This window comes from Myripristis murdjan, chromosome 14, assembly GCF_902150065.1.
Source record: "Myripristis murdjan chromosome 14, fMyrMur1.1, whole genome shotgun sequence".
NCBI classification, from domain to species: Eukaryota; Metazoa; Chordata; class Actinopteri; order Holocentriformes; family Holocentridae; genus Myripristis; species Myripristis murdjan.
The window spans coordinates 34,144,272-34,171,586 of record NC_043993.1 but is presented as its reverse complement, the minus strand read 5'-3'; the positions used below and the strand labels follow the sequence as shown (position 1 = coordinate 34,171,586).

Genomic DNA, 27,315 nt, shown 5'->3' with positions numbered 1-27,315 from the left:
TACGTGGTGCAGCATTAAGAGCTGCTTGGAAAACTTACAGCCGAGTGTGACAGGGAGGAAAGACTTGTCTACTCAAGCCACAGCCTGTTCAGGCTCCTGCTGTCACTCCTGTCAAGTATGCATATGATCTCACCCAGGTACTTCTTGTAAAGGATCCTGTTCACACAAAAAGCGGTGAGAGCAGTGACTGGCCTTACTCATGCTGCTTCTATATGATTACAGAAGCAGCACGATAGGAAATGATAGAGTATGACTATGATGGATATGACTTAATCCTGGCAGTTGGCGTGGATTACTATGTGGCGTGAGAAGGTTCAAGACTCTGGTCTCTTGTTTGACAGGATCATTTTAAACACGTTTCATTTTGTTGGACGGCGTCCGGTCAGGCTCGCGCAGTGTGAAGCGGTCCAAGACTCGTCGAGACTGAAATCTGACAGGGATTCTGGGAACAGCTGGTGCGAGTTCAGCTCAAGAAGGAAGGCGAGAATAAACCATGATGCCGTTTTTGACGACAACTTCCACGAGTTTGCCACCTCGGTACCTGTCTGCAGGGAGATGGGTTCCATTGCAGCTACAAAAGCAGAATCTCGCAAATGATTTCAGCTCTGGCGCATTGTGCCATCAGCGTATTTGTGCACATCTCATGCACGAGCACGGCAATTTCAAACCTTGAATGTTGCAGTTGCACAATACACACCCTACAGCAGCCAACCGAGCCAATACCGTTCAATTTTATCCTATTACCTTTTTCCCAAGTATTACAATAATTGAAGAAAAGGAAAAAGCAATGCAAGTAACTCATGTTGAAATCATGCTGAAAACTCGCGGCTTGGATATAATTTCAGGCACAACATGAGGTGTGTATGAAAAAACACGGACACAAAACGAAGCTTCTGGCAAGACCGTTCATCAACTCCTTATAATAATCTATAACACTGCAGAAAAAGGTCTTGGGAAAGTTTTTTGTTTTGTTGAGTTTTTAGAAACGATCCACTTCTGCACAATGAGGACTAAAAGTGGAAATTGCTCTTAATGGCAGGGGAAAATGTGAGGAACTGGAAGGGGGCTCAGCGTAAGGGATTCAGTTTCAGAGGGAGGTTAAAGACTGCCACTTCCTCCTCTCCCTCTCAAGCCCCAGTCAGCCCTCAATGGTCAAACCACCCGCTGGTAAAGGAGCTTCAAGAGCAACTTTCCCTGACTGCACCAAGAGAACAAGTGTGTGTGTGTGTGTGTGTGCTCGTGCTCAAGAGCTCAAATTAATCTTCTTTACCAGTGACCGTGTAAATGTGTATGTGTACCACGTATTAAGGCTGAGTCCTGGGTTCGAATCCGACCTCAGGCCATTTGCTGCATGTCAACGCCTCTCTTTCCTCCACCATTCCTCTCTCTCTCTCTCTCTCTGTCTCTCTCTCTCTCTCTCTCTCTACTGTCACTGTCAAATAAAGCAGAAATGCCAAAACAACACGAGTACTCATCGCTCACTTTTTCTGTGCGTTATGTGCACATACAGAAACAACAAGGAGCCCCTCGTGCCTAGCAGGTCACGGACAAAGCTCTGCAGAAAAGTCGGTAAGAGGATCAGGCTAATTCTGAGTGACAACAACGGATGAATTCAAAATCTTGTCATATCAAGTTTGGTTGAACAAATTTGAAGTTTACTGCAAAGAGCCAGCCGGTGTTTGCGGAGAACAGACCAATACTGGGCCGATGACTTGAAGAAGAGGTTAATATCCAAGAATGAAGTCCTCCAGCCAGCCAGATAAACACATGACATGGCACCTGGACAACAGCCCAGATAATTTACCTGCTCATCTTCTGCCTCCACGGATGACTTCAAACACGATGGAAGTCCTTGAGGCAATAAATGAAAAATTACAGCGACTTGACACGTTGGCGTCGTTACAAAAAGATGTTTAAGAATCAGAATTGACGGCAAAATTTACTGCTGACCTACGAGAGGCGTGAAGAGAACAAAGCGCAGAGAGGAAAAGGGAATGATTTACAGCGGATGGTGAGCAGCATCCCTGGTGAAAAATTTTTCACAGAGATAAAATCCTGGAGCTGTCGACTACACAGCGAACTGCAACCGAAAATGGTTCTTCAGAGCAATGCCATAAAATAACCTTTTCTGGTTAAAACAAAAACAAAAAAAGAATAATTCAGACCCTGATTTTTTAAAGAACCATTTCTTTACATGGTTCAAAGATGCCTCAAAGAACCATAATTACAGTTCTCAGAGGAACCAGTTATTGTTTCCTCAAAGAAGAGAGAATGTCCATGAAAACAGCAGTTAATTCTGAATTGTTCAAGCAAAAAATAAAAGTGGCAACTGGTGGAAAAATAGTAGAACTATGTCCGATTCCACAAAGAACCTGTAAGACCACGATTCTTCAAAGAACCATCTTTAAATGGCTCCTAAAAGGTGCTTCAACAACCCATCAGAAAGTTCTTAAAGGAACCAGAAATGGCTCTTCTAGGAACGTTAACCCCGAAAGCACTCAAAGTTCTCAAATTCATCTTGGTTTAATGAAGAACGCTTCACAAATATCTTGTTTTCAAATGAGAAACCATCAACAAAATAAAGTGGTCCTATAGTAGTTCTACATGGAACCACGCAGTTGTTTTTTAAAGAACCATTTTAGGACCATTATCATTCTGTCTTAAGTCATGAGAGCCAATCACATTTTACGAATAATCCCATAGAAGACTGAAAATGGGGGAAGATACGACTGAGGCTTATTTTGCCAAGGAATTACAGCTGGATTATGAGACACAAAAGCAGACAAAAGAAGAAGAACATGAAGCAGAAAAAGAAGAAAAAGAAACATTATTATAAGTATTATTTATATAGGACTTCTCAAACACAGTAACAATGTGTTTTAGACTACAACAGTGATGAGTCAAAAGTCAAATAAATAACACACTGAGATAAATCACAGTTCTAAAAAGTGATGGTGGTCAAATCTGAGCGTTTCCAACAAAGACCCCATTTACGTGCTATTAAGATGTGATCTGGTTATCTTATGCGGATGAGCAAAGACACATTAATCCGAGCTGTAAACACACACAGCGACACTTTGCGACCGGGATGTAATTGGATCTGCCAGACCACGTTCAAAAAGGTAGTCTGACTCACATTTCAATCAGATCTCAGCCGGAGTCAGTCAGGTGTAAATGCAATCGGCACAGTGTGATCGCATTTGTGAGAAAGTACCACCCAGGGGGTAGAAACAAAATGACTCGCTCTGATGTTTGCCACCCACCAAGCTTCTCCAAAGGACTGCAGCGTGATCAAAACAAAAGAATCGTGCCGGCGCAGAAGTTTTGGAGAGGACGGTATGGATTCCACAGGCTCGCTGGTTACCTGCAGCCTTGAATAATCAGAATCGCCTAAACTACCGATGGTCCATGCAAATCAAGTCCATCACATGTGATTAGATTCATTAAATCCCTGCACTGTTGAGTTACCAAATTAGCAGTCATGAGGAGTCTGATCTGCCTACATTTCCACTGTGAGGCTTTTTAACAGGAGTGCGATGAGCTCAATATGGACCGATGACTCACACTTGCTCTTTGTCACCCCGGCCATGTTTCTAATCCGGACGTGAGAATAAATCTGAGCCGACTGAAGTCAAAACTGAGTCGTCAGGTACAACATCGTGCGAGGGCATCTGACAAATGATGCCAGTTACATGGTGGTGTTAAGACTTTTAGTAGCCATAGCAAATATAGATTTTATTATTATTATTATTTTTTTTTTTTGGCTGCTTTATTGACTCTAATTTTAATTGGCTGAAACATTTAGAATCCTGGAAAGAGGAAACTCATTAACTTAATCCAATACGGATTAAAATCAAATTAAAGGTGACAATCTGCACCATATAAGTAATTACATTACAGGGACAAAAAAAAAAATTATAACGTGTCGCCGTCCGAAAACCCGAGGAGCACACGGCATGAGGCTGATAAGATGCCGGAAAGGTTTTAATTATGCCCTTTTAACGCTTTTCACCTTCTGATTGCAGTGACCGTCAGCGATTGAAAAAATTAATAACACAGCTTCAAGACTTCTGTTGCAGGAATCCAGAGGCATGACGACAACATAATGCTTCTCCCAGGTTTTTGTGGAGGCCCAGTCAAAGCTGGACCTGGCTATTAGATTTGACTATTAATCACGTTGGACAGAAACTCAAAAGGTACTCATTTACAGCACATATTCTAACAATAAAGTGTCTGATGTACAAGTCTCCCAACAAAGACAGAGATAAGAGTTATTTGGCTCCATTAAAACATCTAAAATGAAGCTGACTAATGCTAGCTGATTGAGAAGCTTTATGGTCTAGTAAACCACATCGAACTGAGGAATATATTCACCTGAAGTTTTGGTTATTCAGGTAAGGAAGGCTCGGGTAGCATTAACCTAGCATTAGCCACAGAGATAACTTGTTTGCAAGGCTAAGGTAATGTTAAACACACTCAAGGAAAGCAAAGGAGAACAGCAACCAATGCACCAATCAGGGCTTGAATCCAACTTGTTGCATGAGAATAAAAACGAATCTAATTCACCAAAAAAGGAAAAAAAAAAAAAAGGAAAGGTTTGACAATTTGCAAAAGAAGTGTCACTGTGGGCTCTTACTTTAAGTGTTATCGAATAATTGCAACAAATTTAAGGTGTAAAACAATTCAGCTGTCACAGGCTTAGAAATGGGCTTGCGATTGTAATGCAAAACGCTGCATTATGGTGCACCGACGTACTCCTCAGCCGACTTTTCACCTCCGGTCGCGCCAATTGTCTGCTACCCGGAGCCGGAGAGTGAGAATAAAACACTTGTCAGGTCTGTTCTTCAGACTGTTATGCATTTTTTTTTTCAGTCAAACCAAATGATAAGTGGGAAATGTTAAAAGCATGACTAAGTTTATTCAGGCCAAAACTAAAGACGCATTTGGGATACTCAGCATCTCATCTTCCTCTAATGTGATGTCGGAGGCACTCTCTTTTTCTGGCACAATGACACTAATTAGGTTTTCCCATTATCGCGGTGAGACATTCATCAGAGGAGAGAGCTCCGGTGTCCCTCTGCCCCCTCCAGCGGCGCTGACACTGTCGATACACAGCAAGGCACTTCTTACTGTCGCCCTTCATATTCCAACATTTCTTCCTTTTTTCCAAACCTTTTTTTTTTTTAAGAAAGGACCGATGATGGTGATGTTCAGCTGAGGCCACCAAACCAAACCTGGGGCCTTGCTTTGGCCTCCCAAAGAGCATTTCATTTTCAGATATTAGTCTCACAATAACATTGATCAAATAGATCCTATGTATTAGAGATATAAATCCACTTTATTTGCAAAAACTTGAGGCTTGATTGCCAGGATTTGCTGCATTCTAGGCCATATACATATGACTCTAGGACGTACACTTCTAGAGATATGGATATCTGAAAGGGGCGTCTCGCTGAATTTCCAACTCGCGAGTGATTTACTGAAAATTTCCACTGGGTGAAAAATTCTGAAAATGTTGGAATTTCAGCTAAAAAAAAACCCAGCAGATGTCAGTTTCAGATGCCAAAGATCATTCCTACACAGTTTCAAGAGATCCTGAGGTGGTCAAGCAACTGACCTCCCCTAATCTCGCTGACACGGAATGACCCATCTATATCTATAAATCTATAAATACAGCACCAGTCAAAAGCTTGGACACATCCTCTAATTCAGTGTTTTTTCTTTATTTTTATTATTTTCTACATTGTACTTGAGATTAATGCTAAATATATCAAAACTATGAAAGAACATGTAGGATTATGTAGAAAAGAAAAAAGTGTTAAGCAAATCAGAACATGTTTTAATAATAAAAAAAAATAAAGAAAAACCACTGAATAAGAAGGTGTGTCCAAACTTCTGACTGCTACTATACACATAGATATAACACCCTTCATGAGGCGCATGGCCAGAGCTGTGCTTACATGCACACACAATCTCAAGTACAAAAATCTCAAGTACAAAAAAAGCACAAGTACAAAAAGATAAATACCACATTTCGCACAGAAATGATCATACACACATTTTAAGCACATATGTGTGCACACGCCCAGCTGGTAATGAGGCCCAGGAGGCCGGGCCGGGGAAATTTCTGGAGGAAAAGGGACAGAAGATGATAAGAAAGAGGGAGCAGTTGTTGTTTCCTTGATGATGCAGCAGACAGTGCTTTAAGAGAGTTTCTATTAATAGCAGGCTGACTATAGTTATTAATGATTGCAGTTTACTATTGCATATTGAGTGCCCTGAAATTATTTTACGCACTTATACTCCATACTGGAGTTTGTGAATAATAATTATAATAATAAAATCAATCAATAAATAAAAAAAACTTTGTCACAATAGTGCATCAATAGAAAGCATGCACACTGTGCCTTAATGACAGAGATAAGCCTGTTTACTTTATACAGTCTGCAGTTTTGCTCTGGTAATCCTCTCTAGCCTTGGCCTTTCGTATTCCTCAGATTTATTCATTATGGCAGTTTGTTCTTCTTGAGAGAGGAACATAAATATTAGCAATCCATTTCTCTCCCAGGCTTACCGGTTCTATTGTCTAATTAATATGCTGAAATTGTTGGCAGCGTGTGTCGACACAACTCCAAAATCACTGAAAGTCTATGTCTTTGAGTGTTTAATTATTTTACATTTTAATTATTCTTATTTACTGCTGCAGCGGGCTAATTTCCCAATAGGGATCAATAAAATTTGGCCTGATCGACTTACCACTTTACCTAATAGCTGTGTGGGATTTGTGTAAATAATTGAACTTTTTTTTTTTTTTTTGGTTACAAAACTCATCGCCTTTATGTGAACATACCTGGACTGGAAAACACTGGATTGAAAAAAAAAAAAAAAAAAAAGCCAGCTGATAGCCACATTTGTCAGCCCCGATTGCAAGTTTAATTTTGTGAAGCCAGCGATCAGAAACCCTCTGACTATGCAGATTGTGCTTTTTGAGCAACCCACGCACTTTTATGACGAGCAACCCGGTCAAGACGCCTCATTTTTGCTGCTTTCCTGAAAAGTCTGTCACTATCCGCAGAGAAACAGGCAGGCACGAAAACAAATCCTCCCTCCCAATTCCATCGACAACGGTAACCGTGCATTAATATTTTATGTAAGCCTTTTTCCGAGTGAGGTTGATGGTGTTGCTGCCGCTGTTGTTTATGTTGTCTACCTGTCAGCGAGCTTAAGAGCTGCCTGCCTGTCTGCAAGGAATCTAGAAAGAGGGAAACGTCAGACGTGCCAGAGCCGAGTGTGTGAGCGTTAATTGGAGACAAACTCTCAAGCCTGCAGCACAATTTGTATTGTAACGGATGGGAAGTCCATTACCTGCGTTTTGAAGCCCGAGTTTCACACCTGTTCTGCCTTGGTAGGGAAACCGAAAGTAATTTATTTGGTTTATCGGCTAGTGTTTTGGGTGCTGGGAGCTTCATTGTAAATTTTTGTTTGAGTGAGAAATGTGTCAGCTCTGAAACTTGAAGGTGGCGGCGGGAGATGAGCGGCCACAAGCTCAAGGGACAGGAATGAAATTCGGCCTAGTTCTTTGAGAAAAGGGGTGTGATGTCTGTCCGTTGTCGGCAAAGCCACTTTGCCATGTTAATCAATTTCACTTTATGATATCTGATATTTTTTCTGTGATATTTCACCCCTTGAAACTCCCCTTAAAAATTCCCTTCACTAACTTCAAAATTAGAAAATATTTTTATCAATACATTATATGGCAATGTATACTATCATACTGCCACACTGTATCTGCTTGTTGTAGCACTTCACCTATGCTGCATCACACCTGAGCAAATGTACTTGATGTGTTTCGAAAACATGGAGTAAAAATGAGCAAAAAAAAAATTACTGGAACATTAAAAAAAAACACTAATAAAAAATGTTTGACTTAATTAAAAAAAATACTTAATTAAAAACAATTACCAGAATATGAGCAAACGCTGCCTATGAATGAGCAAAAATTATTTAAAAAAATGTATGAGAAAACTATATTTATAATTATTAAAATGATATATTTACAGGTTGGATCAGTGCTGCTGATGCAATCCGATGTCAGATTTCTGGTATTTAAATGGTTGTGAGAGTGAAATGCTTGTGAAAGGCGCCTTTCCTCGCTGAGGACGCCCTGAGAGCCCTTCAAGGACCCCACACACAGCATCCACACTGAGATCCACCGCAATAATATCTGTTAACACACATGATGTTGAAAAAGTGAACTTATACTGACGCGTGGGTTGGGTTTGATGAGTTATTTAATTGTAAGTTAGTGGAGAAACTTTGAAAACGCTGCTGTTGTGCTGGTGGACCGCTCTATCTGTGGAAAGGAGTATATTTTTAATTGGTTTATTTGTGGCAACATGGGGATTCTGCTGCAGGTTATCAAAGCTGCACATAAACAGCTTAACCTCAATAAGACCTCGACTGGAGTGCGACCAAAAGCCGGGTCACTCCGTGCATGTAACCACCGCCGGTTTCAAAGCACTCCCCTTCCTTTCTGTCTCCTCACCTTCTGCCTTCTGTTCCTCCCTCTCTCACACACACACAAACATAATCCGCCACTATAGATTTCAGATGAAGGCGGCTGATATGATATTCTGAAGGTGGCAATGTTGGTTGGAGGCTGCCTAGCGGAGGCCGGGTCATAATGAAGCTGTGCAGCTGCAGCAAAAATGCCTTGGAGAGATCACAGGAGATCAAGGCGCTCCCGTCAAAGAACACCTTGCCCTTGACAGCCAGCTTGTGGGAGTTAGCTCACCACGGCCCACAAAACCAGACAAATACCAGGCTTGGATTCGCATATGCATGAGGGGTTTCTGGGTAAGTGCCCTTGTGTAGTATGTATATGTGTGTATAGTGAAGCCAAGTCTTTCAAACTGAGTGAAAAGAGCTGAACACATCAAACAAAAGGGCAGAATGTATCAAACAGTGCAAATGTACTGACCACAGGCGACAGTTTTACAATATATTTTTTTTAAGTATTCATATCTGTGGAGCATGGGCAATGTATATGTGCGATCATATTTGAGTGGAACAAAAAAACACCACGCAGAGCAATGATAATTTATGGAAAGCAGCGATTAGAGGATTATTATTTTACTTGTAAAAAGGTTTAAGTGTGAATTACAAATGTGTGCTTGGCTATGTAAGAAGGAGGTAACTATAATTTAAATATCGCTCTCAGAGCTGGCTCGACCAAACCCTGTATATTTCTAAATTACAGATTTGGTCAATATTACTGAGGGTGGGTGCGGTCTGTAACATTTTAGCTGCTGTTGTCATTTGAGAGAACGGGTAAGTGGGGCGCCAATTTTTTTGTGACAAATTTTGTCTGTAGCTTGTGTGAAACCTGATATGTGGCTTCTTTAACTTAAAAAAAAAAGTACATGGAGAGCCTAAACCAAGTGGCTGGCAGAGAGTGCAGGAACATCTGCACAGAACTGGTGTCCTGGGGTCAAAATGGAAGATATTTCCAAAGGGAACGACAGAGTTAAGATCCCGTGGGACTTCCAGATCCAGACGGATCAGCTGGTGGTGGCTGATCAAGCAGACATGGTGGTGGTCGACCAGCAGCAGAAGAAGTCAGCAGTGATGGATGCAGCGATCCTGAACGACAGCAACATCAGGAAGAAGGAACACAAGAAGCTCAAGAAACACCAACGGCTGAGAGAGGAGCTGGAGAAGATGTGGGGAGTGAAGGCAGCAGTGGTGCAGGTGGCAGTTGGAGCTTTTGGGGTCGTGACCCCCAAACTGGGAGATTCCAGGAACAACATCTGAGATCTCTGTCTCTTATTTACAAGTCAGATCGGATTTGTGTGTCCAGACATCACCAGCCTATCTGTGCACGGGTTGCTATGATAACAATATCAGCGTCAGTAACCTCGAGCGCTGGTGATGCAGGTTTCCAACGTGGAAACAGGAGAAATGATCAGAAGCTGCCGGCAGACAGTTTATTTCAGTTTCAGTTTATTTGTCACGTTGTGAGTGACAGTGTGAGTAACAGACACTTTGAAATCCTATTTGAGCGTCCAGAGCGTCCAGACTGAGGCGCATCTGTACAAATCTGATCGGAGTCTCATTTCAAACCTCCTCCAAATGTGGTTTGGATCTGATTTGCAAAAACTGAATTGTTTTTCTGCTGTCCAGACTGAGATACTACACAGGACCCTCAGGCTCCCAGGACTCTGGTAGAGGACCTGAGCTTGAATGAAGCACAAGACTGGGCAAGTAGGGATGTATTTCTGCATGTATATATATGTATATGTATATATATATGGATGCTGTATATTATATCTTAAACACCTTCAGTCTTCTCTCTTTGGAAGCTCAGGTGAGTGTTTTAGGCATCTGCCTACTATCCCTGTGCAAAACCTCTCTTACGTTGCCTTACCCAGTGGTTTATATTCAGTGTTTTATGGCAATTTCACACACTGCAGTTGTGTCCTTGTTATCATATTAACATTACTGAATGGCTCCTACATTGTTTCTCATGGCTGGGCCCAGAGGAAAAACGTATCAAACACAACTGGTGAGGTGCCAAGTAATTCATGTAAATGAATCTTATTAATGCATTAAATTATTGTTCCAGTGCTGGGAATTATTTCCACTCAACTTGTTTGAAAATGTTGAATGAAGTGTCAAACGCAGTAAGAATCTATTACATTTAGCCAAGCACTTACTGTATAGGTAATGTATTGGTAGAATAAGCTAAATAAGATGTATGTCAAACTTTTGTGTCAAGTTGTATCATGTTACTGTGATGTTTTTACCGTTTTTTTTTTTTTTTTTCTTTTTTTTTAAACTGGCTGCATATTTCATAGCAGTGTTTTTTCAGACTAGTTTGGCAGAGGCTGTGTAATAAGCTCAGGGGTATCTCTGGATTCTGCTCAAATGCTCTGAAAGTCAATGTCAAATATTTTTTTATATTGCTTCGTGCCTTTCCAATTCCGGTGCAGAAAAGTTTTGCCCACTACTCTCTGGCGACCTTGGAATTAACCAGCTGATCAAATAAGGCTGACAGTGTCATCAAAATCAACTACAAAACCCTGTCAGTGTGCTGCAGAGCAGGAATCCACACAGGCGATTAGGCCTTGTTTTCCCTTCTTGATGTGTTTTCAGATGACAATCAGCAAAATGATCATTTGCAAAGACACAGCCTCTGGTCTGCTGCCACGTCCCATTAATGCACTTCAAGTCCAAACTGCAAACATCTGTGAGGTGGAGTGGCAACTTTCTACACCAACACCAGACACATGACAGGAAAAAAATAATCATCTGAGTGAACTCTCTCTTTAAAGGGAGAGTTCACCCATTTTGAAAATACTGATCTGATTTCACTTATTTCCTAGCTGTTCTGTAGGACAGTAGTGATGCTGTCTTCCTCTCATTGTTACTGAGTGCTGCATACTGGCTGGATGCTCCAAATGCTAACTGTTAGCCTTCTGCCATTGAGGTAGACATCCCCCCCAGCTAACAATCTTGAAAATAACCACCTATCATCAAACACTATTGCTATCTTACACATCTTTTCAATAAACTACACATTTCATGGCATTTTCCTTAATTCATTTGCCTCACTTTCTAAAGCTTGCTTGACTGAATATCACCAAATATAAACAATTTGTCAATATTTTATCTAATTTTACACTCATATCAAAAATAAAACTGCATTAGATGCACAAAAAAATAGCACAGAATCCTTGTGATTGGACGTAAAACAGGATGCGCTGATTGGATTAATTTACACTTCAGCAGATCATATCAGCCTCCTTGATACTGTAATTAAACACGTTTGATATCAATCGAGGACATGTTTGTTGGTTATGTAATGATACAGCTATACTGCAAGAGGTAAAGATTCAATTTCTGCTGCCAGCTGCAGCAGATTTCCCCTCAAACAGCCACGGTCTCTTGGTGATGCTCTGCTGGACACACAACATTTTCATCTGCAGCTGCAGCCGTATTGTATGCCACGCTGTTTCAACAACGTCAACCAGGGAATGTTGAAGGCACAGTGCTAAAACTGTTATGAGGACAGTATATTCTTCTTTTATGTCTTGTTTTGTCCCTTAGCACCAATATCCTGGTGTTCTTGTAGCAAGGATGCTGTATAAGACATCAATGTCTCACCAATATGATCTAAACTCCTGTACATTTAATGCACCTGGAAAATCTAAATGCCATTGAAATGATTACAAAGCAGCCAATGATTAATGGACCAAAAGAAGGTAATAAAATAGTCTGCTTGAGTACTGTTGCTCTGTGGAAAATGTACTTGAGTATTACTGAAAAAAAGTAAAACATGAATTAACATGATGTGATTGCATAGCAGCTTAAAAGAAAAAAAGAAGCTATCCAAATACAGCTGCTAGGTAGGAAGGCCAGCAATCTATCTAGACAACAACTCAGCTAATGCAACGCAATAATGTTGTAATGCTGATAAACCACAATCATGGAGAAATTTGTGTACCTCAATATTAGTTAACTCAAATAGATAAAGATGAGATTTTTTTTGACTGCTGGACAGTTTATGATGCAATGCCATGGAAATGTCTGTGACAGATTTGATGTAAACTGGACTGAAGTTGACTGTGTTAGCTCAGTGAGAAAGTAAAAGTAAAGCTAAGGATTAAAGGTAAGTAATGGTAAAACTGCTGAAAAAAAGCCTTACAAGGCACAAGTACACATAGTGTGCAACTTGTGATTTTATGTCCAAAACTATTTGTAAAAGCAGTACGGAGGCCTGTCAAGGACAAACCAAAGCCTGTAGAGAGAGGAGGCTGAACCATGGCTGCTGTGAGACTAAAAAATATAATAAACACATTATACTGAAGACATAATGAAATCCATGATGTACGATGTCAGTTTCGGAAGATTTCCACTCACATTGAGGCTACGTGGTGTTGACCTTTTTCTATACACAAGAAGAAATGTGTATCTTCTAAAGCACTGGTTTCAGCAATGCACAGTTGTGGGAAAACTGTTTAGCACAGTTATAGTGCTGTACGTCGCCCCCTGGAGGTGGCTTCACATATTCTTTTGGGTGAAATATCTGCATTTATAGACGATGCTGTTTTTTATGTTTCTCGTCATGTTCTCATTCTGACGCAGAACGTGGCCGTTTAGGCTCAGTCTCAGTTGTTGTTCCTCTCACCTCATGCAGGAAAATACATCTTTTAATTTTCATAGCTAAAGCCTTAATGTGCAAATGACCCCATTACATATGCAGCCTATATATAATACACGTTCTTCACATAAGCTTCTTCAAACTCCTCTGCCTTCCATGCCTGTGCCCCACATGCATGGAATGAGCTGCAAAGCCTCCTTAACTTAGATTCCCTACCTACATTTGTCTATGGATATTCTCATTTATCCAGGTCATCGTTCTCTTTGGGCAAATTGAATCGTACGCAACTGGACTCGTATTTGTCTTAGGAAGACGTTTCGCCTCTTATCCAAGGGGCTTCATCAGTTCATGCGTCCAGTTGCCTACGATTCAATTTGCCCAAAGACTACCTACATTTCATGTTTTTAAAAGTCTGTTAAATACTGTCCTTAGAACAGAACAATGTCATTGCCTAATTTAGCCCACTTACAACACGCTGTTGGTTTTTGTGCTTAGTGCTGGTGATCCTAGCCCTGGTTTAGCCTGTATTGTTTTGTCAGTCTTTGTCTTTGTGTTTCTATGTGTAGTTGGTGTCCTTCTGTGTTTGAAACTTTTTATGCTGCCATTTTGAACAGGACTCCCAGGAAGAAGAGACACTGTGTGTCAATGGGACCTTCCTGGTAAAATAAAGGATAAATAAATAATAAATAAATTCCACCATTGTGAATTTTCTGGAAAAGATGGGGAAGAGTGCCTCTTTGAAACGGTGATGGAAGGACGGGCAGGAGCTTGAGTCCGGCATGGATTTTGGCAACAAACACTGTGGAGGGAGAACAGCTGAAGTGAATGCGCTTTCTTGCACGCTTGTTTTGTACTCACGCCTCATGTCTCTGAAGTAGATTGTCTGTCTGTTGGGGTTGAGCAGCTGGATGACCGAGTCGTCGTTGTTCTTCACCCGGCAGCTAATGGTAGCCATCTCGCCCTCCACCACCGACACATTGTCAGTCACTAAGTTCTGACTCACCACTGTCGAGGAAGAAGAAGAAGAAGAAAAAGAGAAGCATGTCAGTTAGAAGTGTTTCATCGCAGCAAGAATTTAATGAGCGGCAACCTACAGGAGAACCTCTCACTGCGCCTCCACACTGACAGCAACCAATCAGAAAGACACCGCAAGTCCAGTCTCGAGACCGGCTCACTTGCTTTACATGATGGGCATTTCACCAAGTCTTGAGGGGGGGATATTATCTGGAATTACGCAGAACATTTCCTGGAATGATTTCTGGGTCAAACTGCATGTATGAAAGGTGCAAACATAAATAAAACACTGCAGCACTCACCGCCTTTCACAAAAGACGCCAACTAATTCAATCTAAACAAGCATTGTGAGGGTTATCAGTTTAAATTTCCACAGAGGTTTCCAGAAATATGATAGAATAGTCAGCATGTAAAATATAAAGGAGAGCTGTGTGAAAATGTGGTTTAAATATCTGTACTGTCCATTGTCACAGGCGGTTCGTAAGGCTTCACCTGAAAACCAAACAATAAAGAATAATTTCCAGAATAATGCACCCCTGCCTGGTTGCGAAGCTCAAAGGAGCTCAAAAAGAGTTGATGAGCGTACAACACCCTTGATGCGAAAATACTAATGAAGAGCCACTCGCACAGGTCACCTCAAGAGAAAAAAAAAGTCATTTGTGAGATTTGCGCCAGCGTTGCACCTTACAGAGTTGATTGCTGTTGCGAAGACGTGGACTGATAAGAGGAGGTGGGAGTTCCTCTATGCTGCTTTCATAAGCCGTGAATTTATAGCAGGCACACAATTTTTCATAAGTGCTTCAGTTATAAGAATATGTTGCCCCTTCTGACCGAAAATCTAATCAAATGCAGACTCCAGCCTGCTAATAAGACCGAAAACTCTCAGCTAATCTAGAATACGCCCCATCGTATGGATCTACTGGTGTAAAGTTCCACATTAGCATTCGCGAGCTTTCAACTGAGGCTGAGAAATAACTTATGGATAAAGGTTTTTGTGATTCCCCTTATGCAAAAAAAAAAAAAAAAAAAAAAAAAAAAAAAAAAAAAAACACGGCTTGCCTCCTACATAGCTACAAAAATAACATCACAAATGCATCCCTCCCTAGGAGGCTAAAAGGACCGGCTCAGGGGTGGAGAGGGGTGAGAGCAGACAGAAAGTAAAAGGGAGCGAGAAACATCAAATGCTAATTTGCATGCCTCAGTTGTCAAGCACCTCTAAATATCCCCGCCATTTAAGAGACAAGGAGGATGAGGTGGGAAGAGAGAAATTGCATCCTCTGATGCTGACAGATAAGGATAGACAGCTTAACAAACGAGATTCAAATCAGCTCCCCTTGGTGGCCCAAACACGGCCCAAAATAAATGAACCTCACTGCCTTTAATATTCAAGACTGAAGCTCATTTTTCAAAGATGTATGAAGGTGGGTGGAGGGGTGGGCATCTGGTAATGATAATATGCTAACATGCTACAAAATGTATTTCAAGGGATCCGCTGAAGGTTACAAGACAGCGGCAGGGTGTTGCACGGCGTCTGCTAAGTTCTGGTGGAAAGTGAGGCACAAGTGGAGGCAGTAGGAGGGACTTCAAAGCGCGGCTGTCTTGTCATCTGCTTAATTGTTCTTGTGGTGGTAAATAAACAGCTCTGACATGTGCTCCAAGGTGGTGGAGGAGGATCGGGGGCTTTACTCTACACTAATTAATGACCAACATAACAAACGTGTGCTGATGCCACGCAGGACACTGTCAGAGGTGCTGCTCAACAACACTCGCACCTCAACAGGCAGGGGGAGTTTAAAACTGCAGTATTTACCTTCTTAATATGAAAATAATAACTAAACAACCTTTTTTTTTTTTTTTTTTAACCTGAATCCTTTTGCTGTGGGTGTGTCGAACAGGCGTGGCGACTTGCGGTGACTCGAGGCGTGGCCAGCATCAACAACCACAGAGGAAAGCCGCGAGAAAAGAAAGTTAAGTGAAGCTAAATATTGAAAACACGGTGGACATCTGTTGGGTTTTTTTTTTTTTTTTTTTTATTATTGCAGATTGACTACACTCACCATCTGCTTCTTCAACACCTGTGGTGAGTTTATGGATGCCGCTTATACCTCAGCTTCAAGACAGATGACGGCTCATCAAGATGAGAGGAAAAGGTTGTGGCGGCAAGCGGAGGAGGGCAGGACTAACAGCACACTTCCTCCGTCGGTCTGTGATGTAACTGTGCAAAGATTTTGAAACTGGTGCAATATAATCAAAGTAATCGATATAAACCGGCTGCAGTTTATATCGATCCACAACCTCACTGGCCAGCCATCATTTTCTGTCTCTGGAGAAAGTTGTTATCTGAGCCCTCCAACATGTGTACATGTGTTCAACGAGGAAAAACAAATGATACCAACTCAAGAAGTTACCGGATCTTTCTGGATGTTGATAACAGGAAACACACTGGTATGAACTGTAATTTGAGCAAAACTGTTATTCGTGTGCACTCTGCCGTCGTACGTGCTGTTCAGTTTGGGGAAAGCAGCACTTGTAAAATCTCCGTCTCATGTCAAGTATCCCTGCCGACTGGGAAAAAAAAAAATAAATAAAAATCAACCGGACTTCCTTGCTCATGCAAAACTTCCTCCTGACTCACCTTTGAATCCGAATCAGAATCAGAATCAGAATGCCCTTTATTGTCATTTTACAATAGTAGAATGAAATTGCAGCAACTCCAATTTCAGTGCAGGAAAAAATATAACACAACAATACAAAATATAAAATATATAAAAATATACAGGTACCAGATTCACAGAATCATAACAGTATAAAAATAAAGTGCGTAGTAGTGAGGTACAGTGTAATGTATTGCACCAAACACCAACTATTACTACTAACTAAGCCACCTCAACTGTGCATCACCTCAGTGACACTCAGAAACATCACTTTACAAACTACTTTCTGAAACTAAAATGTACATACAGTTACTGAATACACATGGACAATAATTTTGCTGAAATTATTCTTACCAACATCCAGAAAGAGCTGGTATTTTTTCTGCACTTCCATACTTTTTTTTATGTCACTTCAGGCTGTAAAAATTCATCAAAGTCAAACTTCATTTATTTCATAATCTGAGTGGATTAAAGTGGTTATTTTTTTTAAGAGTGTTAGCCGGGGGGAAGTCCAGCTCAATGGCAGGAGGCTAACAGTTAGCATTTGGAGCATCACAGCCAGTATCCAGCACAATGAGAGGAAGATCAGCACCACTACTGTCCTACACAACAGCTAATATTTAATTTCTCAAAATGGGTGAACTCTCCCTTTAAGTGAGCTACATTTGGTTCTACAGTGCTGCAGCTACAGTATGTATGGGAACAGCAAGAGATGAATCTAACCGGGATTCATATTGTGATATTACGATGATGGCACCTGAGTGTTAGTGGGAGCAATATATACAGTAATTGGTAGTCTGCGCTGTGCTTAATACATTTCCTGTGAGTGCATAAACCTGTCACTTAATTTGGCTTATTCCCGTCGCAAATGAGACAGAGTTCACAGACAAAGGCGCTATTACCTCCCATTTAACCACTAAACAGACGAGGAGAGCGGCGCCGGAGTGCGTGGCGAGGGCTGAGGAGCTCGATCGCAAGCGCACGCAACATATGTCAATCCCGGCAGTCAGGAGTACCGTGAAAACTGAGGAGGGAGGGGAGGGAGGGAGGGAGGGAGGGGAGACGAGCACAGCCTCTACAAAGACTGTGTTAGTATTCGGCGAAGCTTTGAAGTGCACATCTGTCCAATCTACCATGCAATATGAGCTGCACGGCTTGGAAAACTGGAAGTGCTAGGAGAATCTAAATAAATCTAGGACAGGCAACTCTCCACTGTAGCATCAGAAATAATTTTTTTTTTTTTTTTTTTTTTTTTAATTGACATCACATTCCTGCGCAAGACAATGGGAGAAAAAAAACTGTGCGCTGTTAAGTACTGTGTAATTGATTATTGAATAGCCTAATGAGCGGAGGATTATCGCTCACCAGCAGTGATAAAACAGCACTTAAAAGGCTGTGTGGGAAAAGGGATTTCTCTTTTGATACCTTTATCTTTCATCATGCCGGGGACGGCTTCATATAATCTAAGTTTGAGGTCTGTACATTAGATTTCGGTGGGAAGAGCCAAAAATGTTTGCTGATGCCTCACATGGGCAGATTTTAATGGGGGGGGGGGGGGAATGTTGTTGTTAGTATTTCGTAGGCTTTCTGAAGCGGGAAGTATTGATCAGTGTGGCCTTGGTGAGCCAAAACTATCTCCATACCCTCTGCCTCTCCCAAGGCTTTTAGAGAATGAGATATTTTCACTTGGTTGTTGCTGTGTTTTTAAATATAACTAATAAAAAAAACAAAAAAAAAAAACAATATCAGAAGTGCCGCTGAGTTTTGATTGTATCATTATTGCATATATTGATTTTTTTTTTCTTAAAGAAATGTTTTATTCATTCCAATGCCACAGATTTGAAAAAAAAAAAAAAAAAACGTCTATTTTTTATGATTTCATATTTTTCAATCATTTCTTTTTGTCAGAATTCTTTACTGCTGACATTTGCACACACCGCATATTTTCAATTTCAGAGTTTTCATTTCAACGTGCTCCAGCACAGCGCTTGCATTATGTTAAATAGTACTATACTTATTTATACTGCCTTCTGTTACTATTTGCCACTGCAGTGTTTCAATTTGCTCATAGGTTTCATTCAAGTTTTATCTAATCGCATCTCTACCTGTGACATTTCTCAATTTTCAACAGCCGGTAGCGTATTTGGCCCACGGCCCTCCAAAAAAGGTTACACTTCAGCCCTTAGCCATCCGTGTCAAAAAGTTGAGGCAGCCAGTCCCAGATTAAAGTTGTCAGACGATGACACTCCAGACTGCAGTGCACAAAGCTCGCCCGGGGCCCAAATTCACTAAGACTGCAAGAGGAGAGGAAATGCCATGTTCCATTTGCCAGGGCTGAAAATGGCATGTTTGCATTTGTTTCGCTGAGAAAATGCGCGCGAAGGGAGCGGCGCGGCACAGATGGCCACTGTGACGGCGAGACAGACTTATATCAGGCACAAGCACGCCGCTGCATTATCCTGATTTCATTCAACTCAATAAATAAGGATTTGTTCAATTTTATTTTTTTGTTTTGCACATAATAAGTATCTTGTACTTGAGATTGAAGGATAAAAAGATTGCTGCTGATTTTTAATATTAATCCAGACTCACTTGTACCACGAGTATTACCCCCCAAGCGATTATTATTATTATTATTATTATAAGTAGCAATAGTAGTGAGATTGCCATTTTTATTATTTACAGTGAGTCTGTGATGGATTTACACACACACACACTCCTCTCTCAGTAAGACACAGTATGATGGAGCACGGCCTCAATCTTTTTGGTGTTGTTGTTGTTTGGTGGCACGCTGCCATCTGCGCTGGTTGTTATCACTACCCGTTTGGAGATGTTAATTTCCCTCCAACATTTCGACGGACAAGCTGTGGATCCCCGTACATGGTCGGTGAATGGCACACAATCATTTTCTCCTCATTTTGCTGCTGTAACTCCTGCTGATGAACATGACAAGCCGAAGCGAACCGGGACTGTGTGTGCACGCGTGTGTGTGTGTGTGTGTGTGTACAGGAGAGAGAAAGAGTGTGTCTGTTTTTCCAAAGTCTGATTGCATTCAATCCCGTCTGATTGCGTGTTTTCATGGATGTGTGTGTGTGTGTGTGTGTGTGTGTGTGTGCACGTCTGACTGTGTATATGGCTTTGTGTCACTGGCTGGGGGAGCTGATTGTTAATGTAACGTTGCTGAATGTGGGTGTATGAATACACGCAACAACACCCGAGAGGGCATTCTTTTGATTATGGGTACAATTCATTCAAGGTAATGATGCAATAAAAGTAAAGTTGCGCTGAACTACAGCAATGACATGCTCATAAACACAGTAAAGAATGCCCTCAGGGGTTTTATGGTATTTATATAATGTTTACCAACTAGAGTGCTGACTACAAAGTTCCTTTTCCTTTTTTTTATTATTATTATTATTTTTTTTAACAAATAAGTGTATCTACAGTAACAGCAGAGAGGCTCTGAAAACAACAGGCACCAAACCTAACACGTCACTGAGGGCCAATAACATGACACCGTATGATGTAGGTATCAATTATTATCATGACTGGAACACATTTATCTTTTATGACACAGCAGTTTTTGTCCCTGAGCCACTTCCATTCAGGATTGTTGGAATCCAGGTGCTAAAATTGTGAGCCGGCACACATTTCCGACGGAGATTCTCCCCCCTTACGCATCCAGCGCCGGCCAGTCTCTGTACTCCTTTAAGGTTTTTTTTTGTATTTTGGTTTTTTTTTTAGCTTGATAATTTGGTGTTTTAACCCTCTATGGTACACATTATGATGCCAGTGACGAAAAAAATGTTTGGAATGTTTTTATGTCTCAAAATAGACTAAAGACTAAAGACTGCATTTTAACAAGTTTCTACTATTTAATTAGCAAATAACTTGCATGAAACTATCAAAACATAAAGTTTACTCACCTATTTTTTGGAAAGTATTTTTTTCCAGGCAAAAAAGGGCCAAATCACGTTTCGAACGTCTTTTGTTGCAGCAAGATAGCAGAGCTGCTTCCTGAGAAAAAGCCCGCCAAAAATGTTTTCAGAATGGCTTCCTGGAAATCATGTGACAAATTAAATATTGTAATTGGTTCCTTATGGTTTTCCCTCTTTTTTAAAGTATTGCATCATTTAAAGGGGTGCACTGTAGATATTTGACAGGCCAAAAATGGGTTCGTTGCCTGAGGGCAACATCGTACCATAGAGGGTTAATGAACCCCGCCGTCGAGAACTCTTCAGCGATTTCGAGATACAATTTACTTTTTTTTTCTAGAATCCCCTTTCATCTCTTCCTGAAATTCAGGAGATGCCGTTTGGCAGACCGCTGCATGCTCCTTGATTTTTCTGCCGTCTCCAATCTTTCCCTGCAGAACAGCACACACCCACTCTTGTTGTCACGGCTCCCACTTCAGGTCAGACTATTTTTTGGTTCTGGCTGGGAACACTCCTCTCCGCTTCCAAACCAATTTATTCTTGGTTGATCAGAACGGGAAGAAATGAGATTCCTGAACCAGAACAGAACCGGTTCCTTGTTGGTTGGAGAAGTCCTAACTGGGACCAATCAAACGGCTTGGCTCTCACTTGGTCCTGTTTTTTTTTTTTTTTTTTTTTTTTTTTTTTTTGCAGATCCTACCTGCCACCATCATTGCTGCTGGAAAAGCAAAAAGTTGACCGGGTAGAGAGTTTAATTATGCATTCACTCTGCCAGCAAGATGATCAACAAGTCACCACTAGTCTGTTCATTTATTATAGAACTGAGCGATCAGGGCGACTTGGCCAACATGTGGATGTCGGCCAAGGCGAGTTGGCCACAGCTCAGGTTTTTTCGCTGTTATTGCCGGTCAATAGCCTATCAAATTTCCATGCTCTCTTTTTTTTTTTTTTTTTTTTTTGTACTGATGTGAAGTTCCACGTGGCAGCTACAAAATGGACAAAAAACTGATCAAAGCTGTTCAAAGCTGCCCATTCTGGATTGATAAAGACTTATTATGAATTAGTGCTTGTTAGTTTGAAACTTAAACACAATGTAAACACACACGACTCGGCTGTTCAAAATGTTTTAGCTGCACGGGACCGTAACACAGACACACCGAGCTCCTCACAGCATCCACCTCACACACAGGAGCTGCCATAACAGAAACATTAGATTAGGATTACAGTGTATATTCAAATAATGTATGACACCAGGCCTGTTACCATCAGTAACAGTAGCCAAAAGCATTAGCCAAAATACAAAGACTGGTCTTCTAGCAATAAAAAAATATTGTTTTTATTATATGGTCTACAGATTTAAATACTGCATTTTAAAGATGAAATATAATCAAGTCTTTCTGACTGATGATGGTTTGTTTCTGAAAGTATTTCTGGTCAGCCCACATTATTCGTGCCACTGCTCACCACCTTACATGGGTACAGATGGATGACTTTGTCATCTGTGTTCTCATCACGTCACAGGTAAAATGACCAGTTTCTATATAAGATAAGATAAGATAAGACAACTTTATTAATCCCCAAAGGGGAAACTGTTTAGCCACCAATACAGCCAACAACCAGCACGCACATAGTAAACAAATACACATCATATCTATATGCTGGGACATGTGGTCTTCTTCTCTAATACGTAGAAAACAAAAGCACTAAATGTATTATGTAGATTACAAGGTGCATCAAAGTTGACCTGAAGGTCCAACAATGACAGAATAAATTCAGATTTTTTTTTTTCAGGGGTTATGTTAATTTATGGCAAATTAGCTCATTTGAATTGTTGTTGATATTGTTGCAAGTATGATTGCCCACTATTAGAGATCAATGAAATTCATAGGTGATGTTATATATCCTATGATGTTTCAGATTCAGATGGTGAGAACAAAATATAATATTACATACATAATATAATATTAACGTTAAAATTTGCGGAAAACCCAGCTGAATTGAGTATTGATATATATATTTTTTAAATTTATTTTATTTTATTTCTGAAGGATATCCTATCACTCAAAGTCAGTTATTAAAAACCAGTCCATTTTCATGACTATATGCGTCCTCTGTGACGAAGCTGAAAGGAGGCTACAGTGTAAAACTGATTTGGAGTTTATGTAACTGCTTCCTGGATTAGCCACAGATCACAAGATTACACGGTCTATCCCTTTAATATGCTCCTGTTGCAGCCCCTTGCTCTTCAGTCGCTGTCTGTTAACCGCTTGTGTGCATAACAGTTATTAAGTCACCATATTCTTCTCATATTCTGACATCAAGACGTGGTGGAAAATCTCCTTTCTCTGTCTCTACTTTGCCTAAAAATACATATAAAGTATTTTAGGGTGCACTTTCCTCTCAAAAGGTCATATGAATTACCACAAAGACTCGTGCTCTAAAATCTGACTAATTTATTTTGATGCAAATAGGAACTGAAATTACAGATTCGGTGTCACCAGCCCTTCCATTGGCAGTACTTTGATAATGCACCCATTGTACCACAATCCAAAATAGACCAAAGCTAAAGTTGGTGATACCAGACAAGAAAAAAAAAAAAACATTGAGCTTCATTCAGATGCAAGACAAAGCATCTGATTGAGTCTTAAAAGCACTGTGTTGCTTTAAAGAGCATGCCAAAGAACTAAGTAAAAGGCTCTGTTTTCATGGCGGTGGATGGCAGGGCTTTGTGCCAGCAATAGTCGCATTTATTTTCGGTGACTCACCGGGAGGCTCGACTGCAGCTAAAAACAGGAGGAAAGGCGCGGCAGCAGGGACCTGAAGTGCAATTTTGGTGTCAAGGATTACCAGGATTTGCGCGTCAGGTGTGCGGCACACCTCCGGCCGCAAGCGTACCAAATATCAGCCGCCACGCCACGTGTGGCCGCGCTGTGTGTCCTTGACTTTACTTCCCACTGTGCCTCACTGATCAATGAATAAACAGTCCAAACAGAGAGAGATCTAGATGAGTTTAGGCAGCTACACTGTATGGACAAAAGTATTGGGCCACTTACACATCACAGCTACACTGAGCTTCTCTGAGCTCCCTTCTAAACCCAGAGGCGTTAATATGGAGTTGGTCCCTTTGCAGCTAGAACAGCTTCCTCTCTTCTGGGAGGCTTTCTGCCAGATGTTGGAGTTAATCCAGAAGAGCCTTTGTGAGCTCAGACTCTGATGTTGGACCAGAGGGCCTGGCTCGCAGTCTCTGTTCTAGTTGATCCCAAAGGTGTTGGATGGGGTTGAGGTCGGGGCTCTGTGCGGGCCGCTCAAGTTCTTCCACCCCAAACTCAGCCGGCCACGCCTTTATGGAGCTGCTCTGTGCACTGGGGCTCAGTCATGCTGGGACGGGAAAGGGCCTTCCTTCCCCAAACTGGTCCCACAGAGCTGGAAGCAGAGAGTTGTCCAAAATGTGTCGGTGAGCTGAAGCGTTCAGATTTCCCTTCAGTGGAGCTGAGGGGCCGAGGCCGAGCCCAGAACCACCAGCCCACAGCGTGACCCCTCCTCCAGCAAACTCCTAAAGAGTCTGGCGGCGTCGTGCTTTACATCACTCCGTCCGCCGCTCGGCGTCGTGCTCGGTGATGTGAGGCTGCCGTTTCTGTGCTGATGTTGATGCCAGAGGAGGTTTGGAGCTCTGCAGTTACTGAGGCGGCAGAGCGTCGGACACTTTTACGTACTATGAGCCTCAGCGCCTGGCCACCCCGCTCTGTAACTTTACGTGCTGCTGCCCCCTGGTGGCTGAGTCTCCGTGGTTGTTTTTTAAAGCCAAACTGCATGACCAGGTGCTGGGTTTTATGCACCTGTGGCATCGGGACTGAATGAAACACCTGAATTCAGTGATTAAGAGCTGTGGCCCAATACTTTTGTCCATATAGTGTATACACAAGCTAAACTAACAACTGTCTTTTTATAGAATCACAAATTTTTCTAAACAACTGCCTCCAGAAAATAGAAAATGAGTTTTACCAATACTCTCAGCACAAAATACAGCTCAAAAAATGTTTTATTTTTTTATTTTTTTTTATTTTGGGCTTATATCCTAACACCCTAGTCATACCAAAAAGCAAAGTAGCTCTTATACATATGTGTCTACTCCAAGCAAAATGCTCAATTGCTTTATCATGGAAGAAAATTCAGAGACCTCAGGTGGGTCAGTGGCTTAGAGAAATGAGCAGTTGGATAACTTATATTTTGAAGAAGAAAATTGAAATGTATGATAAAGTTTGGGGACCTTTCACTAATTACTTAAGGGATGTTGATGTGTTGGACATGAATAGAGATGATGACAATGGAAGTACCTCAAACTGATGTGGCTCTCTATATAATGCTGGAGGATGTTGCATAGCCTTTTAGTTTGTTTTTGTCTTTGTTTTTTTTTGTGTGTGTGTGTTTTTCTTTCCGTATGTGTGTGCATTTTTTGTAATTATTGTGTATAATTTGTTCTTTTTTTTTTTGGCTATTGTCTTGTTTAATATAAAATAATAAATATATTGTTTAAAAAAAATGTCATTTGTCTGTTAATCAAGAGTGATGGTAATTAGAGGGCGCTGTATTAAAATAACAACAATACATTACTGCATGACTGAAAACTGCAGTCACATTAAAAATCTTTTAGCCTTCCTGCACCCCCCTGCCTCTCCACAACACACACACACACACACACACACACACACACACACAGAGAGTCTCTCCCCCTCCCACTGCTGTTTGGTAGAGCTGTGGATGAGTGGCGTGTTATGTAAGAATCGGGTATCAAGACCTTTGCTGAGTGTTGCTTGCAGTGAGAGTGGCTTTTGTCCCAGCGCTGCTACGCCGCGATGCTGCAGCACCGCCTGCACCTCATCGCTGAGCTATACGTTTGTATTTGTTGTAAAGCAAATTTCAGCTCTTACTACGCTTAGTGAAATAATCTCCCCCTGGAGGATTTCCCAGCCCTCAGCGGTGGGTGTGGGCACACTCGCTATAGCGTAGCTCGCATATGATAATGCGCAAGGAATTCAAGTGAGTGCTCCTGTATTTCAGCGATGGAGCACAGGAGACTGTCCTCCGGCAAAAACAACCCCCACAGGTCGTTTGTACAGCAGCTCATAGATCACATTCACACGGCGGACGTTCTCCTCTGACGTCACGCTCAGGGTGGGAAGCTCAAATCTTCGAATCAGGTGTTCCTGGTTGCATCTTTCATAAACATCATCGTTTAACTTCTTCCTAATTGATGAATAATTGCAAAGACAACGGATAGTAAAAAATCTGGAGGGACATATTTCAAAGTAAAACAACATATTTGCAATTTTATTTGATGGGATGACGTGGACGAGAAGGTCTCATTGGCTGAAATTTTAATTTACAGGGTTTTTTTTGTTTGTTTGTTTGTTTGTTTTTTGCAGGAAATGGTATTCATGTAAGGTCATTTCAAAGTTTTTATTGTAACTTTTAATCAAGCATATTTTTTTTTGCTGTATACTGCTTTTATTTTTATTTTTATTTTATTTTTGCATTCTTTTAACCTTGCAATGTGAAACACTTTGGGCTGCATGTTTGAATGAAAGCTGCTACTCTGCCAAAGCATATAACGTTAGGGTTAAAGTTAGTTATTTTAAAGCCCCATGAAAAAGACAAAGTAGTATAAGATGAGGTAGCTCAGGTAGTTTATGCTTTAAAATCGAGAAATGGCCTCATGATGCTAAGTAGAGAAATGGGGCTAAAATGAATCCGTGACATTTAGTTTAAGTGCTGCTGTGAAAATGCGCAGGCTCCTATCAGGTAACATCGAGACAAACACACGAGGAGCTCCGATCCCACGTTTTGGTGGAAATACAACGTCTCCAAACTCTGTTTTTCTGTGAGCTGTCGTGCCGGGAACAGTTTCACCACGCTGTGTTTGCTCTCACGCCGCTTCTCTCCCCGGCCGTTCAGCCAAAACTATCTGACAGTCGATGACAGAAGTTCGTGTTAGTAATTCCGGGGAAATTACAAGCAGGGGATAGGTTAATAATCCCTTGTATATCCATGAAAATCTTAGGGAAGCTGTATAACTGCTTGAATGGCATTTTCACGGATCAATTTACATGCATTCTGGCTCACCAAAAACCCACTGTACATCACAAGTGCTTGTTTAAAACGCAGGACACAACTGCCGTGGTGGAAGCTCAGCAATGAAGTCTCTTGATATGGGGGAACCACTTCCAGTTTCCCTCTGAGACTAGAAAGTAGAAAAATACAGCGTCTTAACACAGGAACATGTAGACCCAAAGTAACTTTTCCTGAGAAGATGCATCCTTACAAAAATGCCTCTTCTAACGCTTTAATTTGTACTTACATATTAGTATAACTTTCATTAAGCTTTAATATGATAAAACTGTGAGTAAATTCCATATGAAAAGTATTATATCTGACAATTTAATCAGAATTGAATGAATACTGTCTTTGATTCGGTTAACAGCAAAGATCAAATACATGATTTTGTCACTTCTGCAGAAAAGTTATTTCACATACCATTATTTGATAAGTCATT

At 41.1% G+C, this 27,315-nt stretch overlaps 1 protein-coding gene across 1 annotated transcript in view; it reads right to left on the bottom strand.

The window, feature by feature from the left end:
- cadm1a (cell adhesion molecule 1a) overlaps positions 1 to 27,315 on the bottom strand; it is a 521,404-nt gene that overhangs the window by 114,736 nt on the left and 379,353 nt on the right. The window contains exon 3 of the mRNA XM_030068792.1: positions 14,021 to 14,167. Coding sequence (XP_029924652.1) covers positions 14,021 to 14,167 — 147 coding nt within the window. The remainder of the gene's footprint in view (positions 1 to 14,020; positions 14,168 to 27,315) is intronic.